General features: G+C 41.2%; 1 protein-coding gene across 4 annotated transcripts in view; it reads left to right on the top strand.

Moving 5' to 3' along the window:
* The window catches only part of hectd1 (HECT domain containing 1), a 32,480-nt gene that overhangs the window by 1,460 nt on the left and 16,997 nt on the right, over positions 1-14,023 (top strand). For 3 of the 4 annotated variants that reach the window (XM_029460131.1, XM_029460130.1, XM_029460128.1), the window contains exons 2-18: positions 4,915-5,084; positions 5,449-5,598; positions 5,696-5,930; positions 7,507-7,734; positions 7,808-8,089; positions 8,637-8,907; positions 9,178-9,254; positions 9,499-9,597; positions 9,719-9,833; positions 10,091-10,265; positions 10,624-10,762; positions 10,942-11,112; positions 11,362-11,584; positions 12,020-12,283; positions 12,604-12,815; positions 12,934-13,080; positions 13,187-13,281. In XM_029460131.1, the coding sequence (XP_029315991.1) occupies positions 5,459-5,598; positions 5,696-5,930; positions 7,507-7,734; positions 7,808-8,089; positions 8,637-8,907; positions 9,178-9,254; positions 9,499-9,597; positions 9,719-9,833; positions 10,091-10,265; positions 10,624-10,762; positions 10,942-11,112; positions 11,362-11,584; positions 12,020-12,283; positions 12,604-12,815; positions 12,934-13,080; positions 13,187-13,281 (2,873 nt within the window). In that variant the 5' untranslated portion in view covers positions 4,915-5,084; positions 5,449-5,458. The remainder of the gene's footprint in view (positions 1-4,914; positions 5,085-5,448; positions 5,599-5,695; positions 5,931-7,506; positions 7,735-7,807; positions 8,090-8,636; positions 8,908-9,177; positions 9,255-9,498; positions 9,598-9,718; positions 9,834-10,090; positions 10,266-10,623; positions 10,763-10,941; positions 11,113-11,361; positions 11,585-12,019; positions 12,284-12,603; positions 12,816-12,933; positions 13,081-13,186; positions 13,282-14,023) is intronic. The other variant, XM_029460129.1, reaches the window with a different exon arrangement.

Raw genomic sequence — 14,023 nt, 5'->3', positions numbered from 1 at the left:
CTGAGTACAATATTGGCTTCCAAAATTTAGTGGAGTGAAGTATACAGTAGCACAATATGGAAATACTTAACTAAAGTACCTCAAAATTACAATCATATCTATTATCATTTTGATTCTGATCTTCCGAGTATTTTCTAGATTGATCATTTGGTCTGTGAAATGTCACATAATAGTGAAAAATGTCCATCCCAGTTCTTTAAAGTCCAAGGTGATGTCTTTAAATGTCTTGTTTTGTTAGTCTGAAACCCAAAGATAATCTCTTTATTAGGATATGAAACAAAGATGAGCAGGAAACCTCCATATCTGAGAGGCTGAAAACTGCATTTATTGCATGAATAATGAATCAATGATCAAAGTAGTTGGTGATTATTTTTCTGTCAATCGACTTATCATTGCAGATGTAGCAGATAGTACTTTTAAAATATATATTTACTAACATATGGTCTAGATTTTAAAAGGGTCATGTGTTAAAACTACCCTAATCTTTACTACTACATGGTCTTAAAACATTTATTCCATCAGTCTAAACATTGGTAAATAGGTAAGATACACTATATAGACATACATTTCAATTTTAAAAGGATTTCAGAGTAACTAGTTCAGAAGTCCCCAACCTTGTAGGGTATTCAAGCTTTAACATATTGTTGTAGTAACTGCTGACTTAAAATCTTTTTGAAAACAGATACAGATCAAATATATTTATACTGTTATCAATCTCATTCCATACCTGTACACCTCTGCAAACCACTCTAAAGCTCATACTTTTAAGATTACGTTTAGCCTTTTATAAAATGCTTTTACTGGTCTTAAGGGAAAGTAAACCGTAATAAGGTCACCGAGTTTGTCGTTAAGCATATAAGATCCACCCTTCTGCTGTTCAAAAGCTTTCTATCTTATTACACTATCTTTCTGGCCAGATGGAGTTAAGGGAATTGTAGATGGTAACATTTCCATTTTTAAGACTTCTTGTCCATGTTGGCTTTAAAGTACAACTTATAACATTATCTATAACTTTCTAAATAACTAAATGAGGTTATTATATAAGTCTTTAAATGGTGAACAGTAATAGTATGTTAGGATGTTGATAAATGTTAAATTAGTCTGACCAATAGACCAAGGAGAAATATAATTTAATTTAATTTATATATTGGCCACGATGTGCGGATCCATGTTGAAATGTATTTGTTAATTTCTGCTTGCATTCACATTAATTCAGTCAAGGACGGCCAAGGACTCTGTTTAATACCACAGAAATCCTTCGCCTCATGTTCCCTTACTTAAAAATGATCCCCATGATTGCTACATAATAGTGAAGTATACAGATTGAAAAGAGAGTACTGGTATCCCATCAACTCTCTGTATCACTAGATACCACGAGGTGAGGGAATCAGTACTGAAAGAGAAAAAGTTAGATTAGTGCAACCCCACCCACAGGGGGTCTCAAGTGCTGTTAGATTTGATTTAGATTTGTTAGATAAAAACACGCTTTTTTTAAATAAACGTTGACTTTTGGACTTAAAACGTTCTGGAGTTGTTGGTAATGTTTGGATCACGAGTTAGAAACAATCCTACACAGCCACCACTGGAATCTAATTCTACAAAAAGTGTAATACTAATAATATTATCGTAGCTAAATCTTTATCTGCATACAGCTTTTAAACACAATGAATAGACGAGCATAGAAAGGGAAGCTGGGAAGCATTTGAATATTCATTTAGAAATCCAATGTCAACGTTATAAATGAAGCTTCGAACTATTCGGTACAGCCCTACAGAAAACAAAACTAAAATCTGAGCAAGAATTCTGTAACAGATTATTTGTTTTTTTCTAAAATCAAACTGTTGTATGTTTGAACTCAGGTGACCTTGTTTGCTTCTGTGTGGATTGGTTCTGCTGATGTTGATTGTGATTGAATCACTCTGTCTGAAAGAGACACCTCAGTGTTGTGAAATGTCAAGCCATTGTTCTGTTTGTGACAACATAAACTGCCAGAGGCTGAACAGACTAAAGGATTGAGGAGTAAGAAAAGGACCGCCTTGTTCATATCATAGAGTTCCTTGAAAAAGGATGTCTCAAATTCTATTATATTCAGGGGACCTTGCAAAGTCCTATAGCTCTACTCCAAATACTTTTAAAGTTATGAACCTTTGAAGGATTGGGTTGTGATTTGTACTAAACGTCCCGAAAAAAAACCCCAAGGTTAATTTCCAACATGTTTTCATGTAAATAGTTATTCCTGAATGTTTTACACTAATCAATTATATAAAAATTAATGATCTTTATTTTTCAAAAATGAAAATCCTAGTTTTCACTTTCTTGCAACCACATTTTGTATCACACGTAGAAGTTAGTTGGTCCTGCATAGAAAATTAAAATACTTGCTAAATATAACTTCTGTTTTTTAAGCTATTATGGCTATAAAAATATATATATTACTACTACAATTCATAACTAACAAAAGTATTTGAAGTAGAGCTGCATGAGTTTTGGAAGATCCCATGAATTTAATAGAATTGTTCACATCTTTTCTTCTCTAAAATTGTGTATTCTGCTGACTGACCTCAACCTGGACATAGAAAGTGGACACAGCAAGTGGACACAGGAGACAGTGACGGGTTAAAGGGGTGAAAGCCAAACCATTTGACTGACTGAGTCCATTGGGTCAGTCCTGCTGTGGTCTCCCCCGGTGCCTGAAGGGGGAGGAAATGGGGAGGAGGTCAGGACACTCTCTGGCAAGTTGTGATGATTAATCTGTTGATAAGAGGATCTGTCCAGCACAGCCTGTTTCTATCCAGACGGACAGTCAGACAAGCCAGTTGGCTTCAAATTAGGCCCTAATCAACTTAGCCTGGACCCATCGGACTCCCAGCATGCCGCGCTGCAGTGCTATACTACCTAACAGAGCTGCTAGCCGGCTGCTGTGTTTTAGATATTACCGAAAACTTGTTTTGTTTGTGTTATGGTCAACAGGATTACAGAAAAACTACTTCCCCGATTTTCATGATTCTTGGTCGAAGAGTGTAGCACAGGTCAAGGAAGAACCCAGCGGCTCTGAATCACGGGGCGGATACACACATTTATCACTTATGGAAACAGCCTTGGCAGAGCGCTCCCAGACTCACAAAACAAGACGAGAGTTAATGCTATTATCTTGATGATCAAGAAAATAATTGGTAGACATTTGATATGAAAATGGATTTTCACCTCCCTGGTATTAATACATGTTCTCTTTATTTTTTGTTGAATTGCCTCAAACAGATCTGGCATTTCTCTGCTACACATTGTGTCATTTATAGGCCAACATATCATTAGTTATTATCTCTAATGAATTAATCTGTCAGTTTCTTTAAAATGACATGTAGCATTGTCACATATCATAATACCGTAGAAGTTGTGAAGACTGTCGTGATATTTTTGCACGTATTAAACAGACGATGTACAGACTCGGAGGATCATCAGCCTCGCCTGGACTCGGACTTTGTTTTTAGCTCCCAAAATCCTCCTGACCCAGCAAGCATTTATGCTTAACTTCTTTCTGAATTTAGAAAATCTCTTTGCTTTTTTCTCACCTTTATTGCTATTAACTAACAAAGAGTTTTTAACATTTTTGTATTGATTCTCTGACTACATTATTACTGTACCAGGCAATGTTTAAATGTCTGTTGCTGAGTTTCAAAGTAGATAAAAGCATCAGATTTAGCTGTTAAAGATCAAGCTTTTGCATTCAATTCTTGGATCAGATCTGGAAGACTTAATGTTCTGGAGGGGTCCGGTCTGCATTGACTGCTGGTTTGGTTCCATATTATTGTTCTACGGTGCACCAGTCTGCTATTACCTTTACTGAAAGCTCTTTATACTTGATAATTTGTCCTCCTGTGTACCGGGTTTTCATATCAAAGTGTTTAGCATTTGCATATTGGCTTGACAGTGGCAGTTCTCTGAACATCTCCCCCGCCTGTCAGTCTAAAGGCAGTGTGTAAAAGCTCTGAGGTTCAAATTAGCTGCAGCCCACATCAGAGTTTAGACCCTTCCAGTGACGACAACATGCAGTTAAATTCGCTCGACAGATCCTGAACTTCCTCTCAGAGACAGGCTGCGGATTAGATATTCTTTTACTGATGTTAATGTTGTTGTTTTTATAAGGGGTGTGTTCATCGCAGACCTTTCAAACCATTCGGTTCTGTTCAGTAATGGTTGAATTACCCTGACATGGTCTAATTAGTCTTGGCACGAGCCGAACGTAAATCCTACATGAAAAGCTTTGGCAGCTGGTCTGTCTTCCAGGAATTACTAGGGCTGTACTGAATAGTTTGAAGCATCGAAGATTCATAACGTTGACATTCAAATTCTAAATCAACATTCCAATGCTGTACAACTTCTTGTCTTATGTGAGAATGTTTTATTATTATAATAATTATAATAATAATATGAATTCTACTTTACCATGCAGGCATATATCAACTCAATAAATAGCAGATTTCCTGATTGCAAACCGCCCTTTTAAGTAACCTAAAGGTAAAAGGATCAAAGAATCAGAAGTGTCACAGGATACGGTGTCACTCTGGTTAAAGCAAGGATGTGGTCACCCCCCCCCCCCCCTCCTTTTGCCCTGACTACCCTCCTGTAAATATTGCCAAAACGGTATAAAACCCGTATAAACAGACTTAAGTCATCCAGGAATTATCCACTGCTGTATAAACAATTATATGCTTTTGCTAGTAGAGTTATCCCTGAAGTATTCCATACTCATTTCATGCATAAATGAGCATTAGCTGCAGTCGCCCAGGAATTATCCACTGCCCTGTACAAACCATGATTAACGAATCATTTAAATTCCTAAGTGAATTAGATAATTAAGTCACGCTCGTCCTCAGGTGTTGTTTTTTTAAATTTCTCCATTGTTTTGTTTTGCAGGTGAAGAGACTACATGTCCTAGAAACCCCTGCTGTGAGAGCGAGCGACTTCTTTTGTCCGTGTTTTTCCTCCCTCCCTCCGTCCGGTTGGTTGGATGAGTCCCAAACAGCGACAGAACTGTGAGCAGTGATTGGGCGCTGAGCCGGACCGGGGAGCCAACGGGGAGCCAGGTGAGAGGTCTAGGGATGACAGAGGGCATGTGAGAGTTTAAATAACCTGAGAGAGGGCACAATAAAAGATTTATCTCCTGCCTTTTTTTTCAAAACACAATTAATTTCCTCATGATCACAGCAAATGACTGTCAGAAAAATGTGAAACCAGTAATTTAGCATTTCAAATATTTATTTGCCAAAAATATGACTGAGGAACAGTCCTTGTTTGCAAAAAATGAAAATCAGAAGCTTTTATTAAAAGCTTCCAAGAATGTAATTAATAAACATTCACATGCTGGGATGGCATCCAGCACCTGTTCCCCTAAACAGAATTGGCAGGTGTACAGAATCAATGGTACATTATGTATTTATTTTCCTGTAGGCTAGCCATCATGGCGGACGTGGACCCAGACACCCTGCTGGAGTGGCTGCAGATGGGTCAGGGCGATGAGCGGGACATGCAGCTCATCGCTCTGGAGCAGCTCTGCATGCTGCTGCTCATGTCAGACAACGTGGACCGCTGCTTCGAGACGTGAGTTTTCAGTTTGTGATCCCAAGCAATAACACAGTCAGGAGGTCAGAGGTCAGCTGACTGACCGTCTCTCTGCTCCTCGTCTCTCTTGTTCCAGCTGTCCTCCTCGGACGTTCCTTCCGGCGCTCTGTAAGATCTTCCTGGATGAGAGTGCTCCAGATAACGTGCTGGAGGTCACGGCTAGAGCCATCACCTACTACCTGGACGTGTCGGCAGAGTGCACCCGGAGGATCGTGGGAGTGGACGGGGCCATCAAGGCTCTGTGCAACCGGCTGGTGGTGGTGGAGCTCAACAACAGGACCAGCAGAGACCTGGCCGAGCAGTGTGTCAAGGTAGGAGGACGGGAGGAGGGTCTTTGCTCTTAATATGCGAGAAGCTTTTACAGGATGCATTGTTTACTGTAGATTATAGAGTTATGATTTAACTGAGGTCTAACCTGCATACATGCTAAGGTGGGGTGATATGTTAAAACATTTTTTTTATATATTCTGCTTTTTGTAGTCTTATAAATAAAAATAATTCACAAAATGTCCAAAAAATATTCTAACACATATTTGCCTTTTTGTTATTAAAAACAAAAATACAACTGTACTCTTTCTGAATTCAAGTTTTCTCTCTTTCACCGAACTAAGACCAGCTTAATTACCTTGTTAACTCACCATAGAACACACTTCATTGGAACTTATCAGGTACAAAATAAAATGCACCAAAAGTGTCTTTCCACTGTTCCATCAATCACTAACTCCAGTTTAGTTGAAATACAACCTTAATTCACAGTTAGATGAGAAAATATGCCAGCTCTATGTGCTGTCTCTCTTTCTGCCGCTGAGCAGCAACTCTCACTCGTTCTTTGGAGGCAGATCATTAAATTAGCTAAATAAAATGACAAACAACGGCCCAAAGAAAAACAACTGCCAATGTACTCAGCCAATCGCCGAGCGCCAATATATTCGTCCGTTTGCCCAACCCTGATACATGCTGACATGATTTAAGTCTCAGGTGAGAGATTTATTTCCTGCAGCACTTTTCTCTCCCTGATGAGAAAGCTCAGAATCAGACAGTAAAGAAGAGCCAGACAGCGTTTCTGCTGCTTCAGTGTTTTATCTCGTTAACCTGTCGTTCAAGGCCGGGATGATGTCATCAGTTTGGTAAGCAGCAGTGCCTTTTGTTCCAGTGAAATCTCATCAAAGAGCATCTGTTTATCTTATTTATCTGCAGTGTTTCTGTCGTAATCCTGAGCTGGGCCAGTGTGTCGGGTAGGCAGATAACAGAAGGTTAACTGAGGCTAAGACAAGATAATAACAACTGATCAGAGATCGGCCTGCTCTTGTATTTGTGTGTGTATTGGAGCAGAGTCAAACCACGAGCAGAAGACTCACAAGCATGTGTTACCAGACATTTATTAATACACATCACAGGACAGTTGTTTTCTTTATTCGGGCCTCAGTTTTTCTCAGCACTCATCTGTTCTGCTGATAGTAGCTGAAAGATGCTGTTTTATGTTTTCAGGTGCTGGTTGATCATTTCACTAATTGGTAGACATTGAATATTTCCAAGAATATGTCTTGTTTTGTCAGTTATTCAGTTTAATACGACATAAAACTGAGAAAAGCTCCATATATGAGGCTAAAACAGCATTTTCTGACATTTTTGCATGAAAACGGCATCTTAATCTTAACTGATTAATCGATTATTCAAATAGTTTACGCTTTATTTTCCCGTTTGTCTAAGCATTGCGGTTCTAATTTAAAATGCTCCTGTTAATTGAAGAAATTCTTACCCAGTATGAATCCGTTTATAGTAAAAACTTTTACTTTTAGGTTTGACATCTGGCTTGGACACCAACAGGTGGAGATAAGTCATCTTGTTAGAGAGCGTTTCATACTAAGTTTTGTGTTTGTTGTGTAGGTGCTGGAGCTGATCTGTACCAGGGAGTCTGGCGCTGTGTTCGAGGCCGGTGGTCTGAACTGTGTGCTGAGTTTCATCAGAGACAGCGGTCATCTGGTTCATAAAGACACTCTGCACTCGGCCATGGCCGTCGTGTCCCGGCTCTGCAGCAAGATGGAGCCTCAGGACTCGTCTCTGGAGACCTGCGTCGAGTCTCTGTCCAGCCTCCTCAAACACGAAGACCACCAGGTAACCAAGGAGACAACAGTTTGTTTTTCAGCGGCAGCTTTATCAACAGAACTAACCGCTCTCTGCCCTCCAGGTATCAGATGGTGCACTCCGCTGCTTCGCTTCATTGGCCGACAGGTTCACTCGCCGCGGCGTGGATCCAGCCCCTTTAGCCAAACACGGGCTGACTGTGGAGCTGCTGTCTCGCATGGCGGCTGCCGGCGGCACAGTGACGGGCCCCGCCTCTTCCTGTAAGCCCGGCCGTACCTCAACCGGCGCCGCCCCCTCGGCCCCAGACTCCAAACTGAGCAACCAGGTGTCGACCATCGTCAGCCTGCTGTCCACGCTGTGCAGAGGGTCGCCACTCGTCACACATGTAGGTCACCGTAGGTCACAGGAAACCAGAAGAATAATGAACTTTAAAAACTTAAAATATATATATATATATATATATATATATATATATATATATATATATATATATACACACACATATAGAATATGCTTGATTTTGAATATACTTTCGAACATAATCTGATGTTTTATCTACACAATCACTCATGTGAATGATATAAGTATTTAAAATGAAACAATCACATCATCATATTTATTTGTTGTCTCCTGGCGTCTCACACCAGATGCAGAGCGGACCGGAGCTTAAATTAAATAATCATGATCAAAACATATAATGCATTTAAAATGAACAGCCTGTAAAATTAAGAAAGTGACATTATACATCGATAGCTGTGCGTATAAAATTGCAATTGCATTCATAGCAATGATTTAGATGATGATGATGATAGCTGGCAGAGGCAGGAGATTTTTGTGCTTTAATCTTGCTCTTAAAAAGCTTTTCAAACTCTGGATATACAAATATCAAACATTGTCTGATATGCTCTCCTCTCCTTCTCTCCCATCTTCAGGACCTGTTGCGTTCGGCGCTGCCCGACTCAATGGAGTCCGCTCTTGGAGGAGACGAGCGCTGCGTGCTGGACACCATGCGGCTGGTGGACCTCCTGCTGGTGCTCCTGTTTGAGGGGCGGAAGGCGCTGCCCAAATCCACGGCGGGGTCGACTGGTCGGATACCCGGCCTGAGGCGCCTGGACAGTTCAGGGGAGAGATCCCACCGACAGCTCATTGACTGTATCCGCAGCAAAGACACCGACGCTCTGATCGACGCTATTGACACCGGAGGTAAGAACACTGACACGGGACACACCTGTGGTAAAACTACAAACTCTGTAGAGAAAAGCACAAGAAGTCGGTCCATGAAGAATGTTTTCCTCAATATTCCTCAGCACAGAAACATGGAAGTGTTGTGGTTGGAATAACTGATGTTTGACTACACCTACTACATATTAAATAGCAAAAAACTAAACATTGTCACAAATGCTAGAGATTGCTGCTGCCATCTTGTTCTTGTTTTCAACGACACAAACTGACTCCCTGCTTCGTCTATTTCAGCTTTTGAGGTGAACTTCATGGACGATGTTGGACAGACGCTGCTCAACTGGGCTTCAGCTTTTGGCACACAGGAAATGGTAAAAATAAAAATGAACACGGAGACACAGAGCATCTTATTTATATCACAAGTTTGTTTATTAGCATGCTGTCTGGAATTTCTCAACAAAAGCAAGTAAAACAGGACGGGATGAGCTTAATAACAATGATGGTTAAAGTGATACCAAGATTATTAGTCGTATATTTGATATTTGAGTAAGATGTTTTTTGTATTTCCTGGCTGTAATTTCAGTTTGACCAACTACATGTTTGTTGTTGTTCCAGGTGGAGTTTCTATGTGAGAGGGGGGCTGACGTCAACAGAGGTCAGAGGTCATCTTCACTACACTACGCTGCCTGTTTCGGACGTCCACAAGTAGCCAAGGTAACGCACATACACAGATGCACAGAGTGAATAAGATTCTGTCAAATGTCTGTCAGAGTTTGGCGAGTTCTTCTCTTAGGTTATTGGCTTTCAACTGATTTTGTAATGTGTGTTTGTGAAGACTCTGCTGCGTCACGGAGCTAACCCTGACCTGAGAGACGAGGATGGGAAAACTCCTCTGGACAAGGCCAGGGAGAGAGGACACAGTGAGGTGGTGGCTATACTGCAGTCCCCTGGTTAGTACACACATAATACTACAGTTATTGATTATTTATTAAAAGAAATGCTGCACATGCATTGTGTGTGTTCTAGACTTCATCACGCCAGACTTCCACAAGTTGCTTTATTGACTTCTTAACATCTGAAAATATATTCTGCAGTGATTCAGATATACTATGTAGGTCGGCTGCTTCTGCAATGAGTGGGACAGTATGTGGGGCTGCTCGCTCAGCAGCAGTGAGATATCACAAACCTGTGTGTGTGTGTGTTGCAGGAGACTGGATGTGTCCGGTGAACAAGGGCGACGACAAAAAGAAGAAAGATGTGAACAAGGAGGAGGAGGAGGGCAGCGAGCCCAAAGGAGACCCAGAAATGGCTCCGATCTACCTGAGAAGACTTATGCCTGTTTTTGCACAAACCTTTCAGCAAACCATGCTGCCTTCTATTAGGTAACCCGGCACAGAAAAACTGAACTATACCTTCTTTCTTTTTTTATGTTATTGATTACACAGAGGACTTAAAAGCTCATTTATTTGATTAAAGACAGACTGAACACAAACTGAAGCACTACATGTTCCACAACACTCCTAATCTTAATTTAATTAGAGCAGATGTAAGGTGAGCTGCACTTTTAAGCCACGCTGTCTGTCATTGGCTGATTCTGATCAGCAGACGAGAACCAGAAGTCTTTTTCTTTACAAAGATTTAACCAATAAAGGAATTGTTCACAGTGAAATAAAAGAAAATAGATATTGAGTTTAAATGTGTTGAAGATGTATTTACTGTGTATTTCTTTGTGTATTTTAGGAAAGCCAGTCTGGCTCTGATCAGGAAGATGATTCACTACAGCAGTGAAGTCCTGCTGAAGGAGGTGTGTGACAGCGAGGTGGGACACAACCTTCCCACTGTGCTGGTGGAGATCACTGCTACTGTCCTCGACCAGGAGGTACGCACACACGTGCACCACAAACTGACAACACATTTTTAATTTAAAACCTTCAGGTTATTCTTTATAGCCCTTGTTTTCTGATGACCTGAGTGAAGTGATCAACTGTCCTGTAGTTTAACCACACACTCAACTCACAGCCATGACTTGCAACTTATCTTTGTATCTCTCTGTCTCAGGACGATGACGACGGTCACCTGCTGGCTCTGCAGATCATCAGAGATCTGGTGGATAAAGGTGGAGACGTTTTCCTCGACCAGCTGGCTCGACTGGGAGTCATCAACAAGGTTTCCACTCTGGCTGGACCGGCGTCCGACGACGAGAACGAGGATGAAGCCAAACCTGAGAAGGTGTGTGTGTGTGTGTGTGAGCGCAAACCCACAGTATCTGCTCCTGCAAAACTAAGTGAAACAAGAGGCTTCAGATTTGACATCGCTAAAAACATGTCCTGAATTGAAGCATTTGAGAAAATGTTTTTTGCAATTTTATTGCCAATTGAGGAATAAAACAAGATATTTTAAGCTCATAGTTTTAGAACATGTTAAAAATGAGTCATAACTAAATACCTGTATCATGCATCACTGATTCTCCTCCCGCAGGAGGAGGAGGTGCAGGAGGATGCAAGGGAGATCCAGCAGGGGAAGCCGTATCACTGGAAGGACTGGTCCATCATCAGAGGGAGGGACTGTCTCTACATCTGGTCGGACGCTGCTGCTCTTGAACTCTCCAACGGCTCCAACGGCTGGTTCAGGTTCATCCTGGACGGGAAGCTGGCCACCATGTACTCCAGCGGGAGTCCAGAGGGGGGGTCAGACAGCTCCGGTACGAACAACTGACTCATGACTCTGTTACTGATCTCTGGGTTTCTTTGGCTTCTTTCAAGCTTCAGGCGAAAGTGGCCCAAATCTGATATTTTCAATTCTGATTAGTGCAACTTTTAACGTGATCCTAAATCAGATGCAGGTCTATTTATTATTATTATTATTATTATTATTATTTATTTTTATTCTTTCTCCAATGCGATCTCAGTCTGAACAATACTTGGAATTTGACATCATTCCAGATCAACGGTTGTCACAATTCTGAGCTGGCAGGAGTCTTGTCTCTCATATTGGCCACATTTATAAATAAAATATGAACAACCAAACAAACAAAAAAAATCAGATCAGTGCAATAAATCCCAATTGAGCACTAAGGCTTGCAGTGTGCATGTAACAAAGGTTGCTCTAACGGATCTCCTCTTTTCTCCTCGTCCAGAGTCTCGCAGTGAGTTCCTGGAGAAGCTGCAGCGCGCGAGGAGTCAGGTGAAACCAGTAACAGCCAGTCAGCCCATCCTGTCCAGTGTGGGGCCCACGAAGCTGACTGTGGGGAACTGGTCTCTGACCTGCCTGAAGGATGGAGAGATCGCCATACACAACTCAGACGGACAGCAGGCCACCATCCTGAAGGAAGACCTGCCGGGCTTCGTCTTCGAGTCCAACAGAGGAACCAAACACTCGTTCACAGCTGAGACCTCACTGGGTGAGTTTCAGCATTTCTCCTCCTGCAGCTGTTACAAAAACACATAAAACTATAGAAAGTTCAGAATCTTGAAGCCCCTGCTGTAACATGTATACGATAAATAGTGTCTCTAAGATGGATCCTTGAGGAACCACACGAGTTATTTTAGGCTGTTTTGAGATTATTATTTATTGATACAAGGAAACCAATTAAAAACAAATTCAGTGTGATCCTGCGTTCTATTTCAAATAAATCTGTGATCAACCGTATCAAAAGCAGCACTTAGATCAAGTTGCACCAAAACTGGTATCTAGATTTGTGTTTGTGTTATTTGTGTTCAGGCTCAGAGTTTGTGACGGGCTGGACGGGGAAGCGAGGCCGGAAGTTGAAGTCAAAGCTGGAAAAGACGAAGCAGAAGGTGAAGAGCATGGCGAGGGAGCTGTACGACGACCATTTCAAAGCCGTAGAGAGCATGCCCAGAGGAGTGGTGGTCACCCTGAGGAACATCTCCACACAGCTGGAGTCCGCCTGGGAGCTGCACACCAACAGACAGGTACATAAGCACACACGCACACAACATGCATACAGCCATGTTGGTACCAGGATTCATTCTAGTTTATTTGTAGGTTTTATTTTGGTATGTTGTATGATTTTTGTTTTTGTGTTCTCAGTGTATTGAGGGAGAGAACACGTGGAGGGACTTGATGAAAACGGCTCTGGAGAACCTGATCGTAGTTTTGAAGGATGAAAATACGATTTCTCCGTATGAGATGTGCAGCAGTGGCCTGGTCCAGGCTCTGTTCACTGTCCTCAATAATGTGAGTTTTCTTTTTGATCACACCTACAGTATATAAAGTCTTCACTTTAACACTGTGCATTTGAAAGAAGTAGATGTAAAGTGAGTTATTGTGTCTCTTTGTGCAGAGTATGGACCTGGACATGAAACATGATTGTAAGCCTTTAATGGAGAGGATCAATGTCTTTAAGGCGGCTTTCAGCGAAAATGAAGACGATGAAAGGTAACGCCACCGAAATCAGCTGCCATGTTCCCATCCTGACTTTAAAGGCCCTGCACACCCACACAGATTGAATTACTCTGACTATTTAGGCTGACAATTACACCCACTTCATATAGTGATTGATCAAATGTGTGGAGGTGAAAGGATTTGAAATTCTCTCTCAAGCTCTTTTTTCATTCTTGCAACACTAAGGAGGAGACTGTCTCGAAGTTTCACCATCATTTTCTCTATATTACAACGATTATCACTACAAGCTATTAACACCTTGTTGGCTCAACATGTCGTACAATCTAGTTGTTGTCGAGCTCACTGAGCATTTAAACTGTCTGGCTAACTGGAGAGTTGAGGCCTTTTACACACTGAGGGACGAATATAAGTGAAATACCTCCCTTGGAATATTTTTGCATCAAAAGTATTCATTCCGGCAGGGATGCAAATTTGTGACTGTTGCAACAATTGTTCAATAACAAGTTTGAATAGATTTGCATCAGATTTAACATCATTCTCTATTTTGCGGTGCAAAAGCACCACAAAAAATATTATATAATAAAAAATATATTGACGTGCAGATTAATCGCACAACAGACACTGCTCACTGTAAGTAAAGGTCTTAAGAGAGCTGTCAATCAAGACTGAATCGGACTATAAGAAGAAGTCTAATCAGGCAATATAAGTGAGAACAGCTGTTCGGGTGTGAAGTGGTTTTAATAAAGGATGCTCCATGTGGTCCACCTGCTGTCTG

Source organism: Cottoperca gobio, chromosome 22 (assembly GCF_900634415.1).
Source record: "Cottoperca gobio chromosome 22, fCotGob3.1, whole genome shotgun sequence".
NCBI classification, from domain to species: Eukaryota; Metazoa; Chordata; class Actinopteri; order Perciformes; family Bovichtidae; genus Cottoperca; species Cottoperca gobio.
This window is presented reverse-complemented; position numbering and strand designations above follow the sequence as displayed.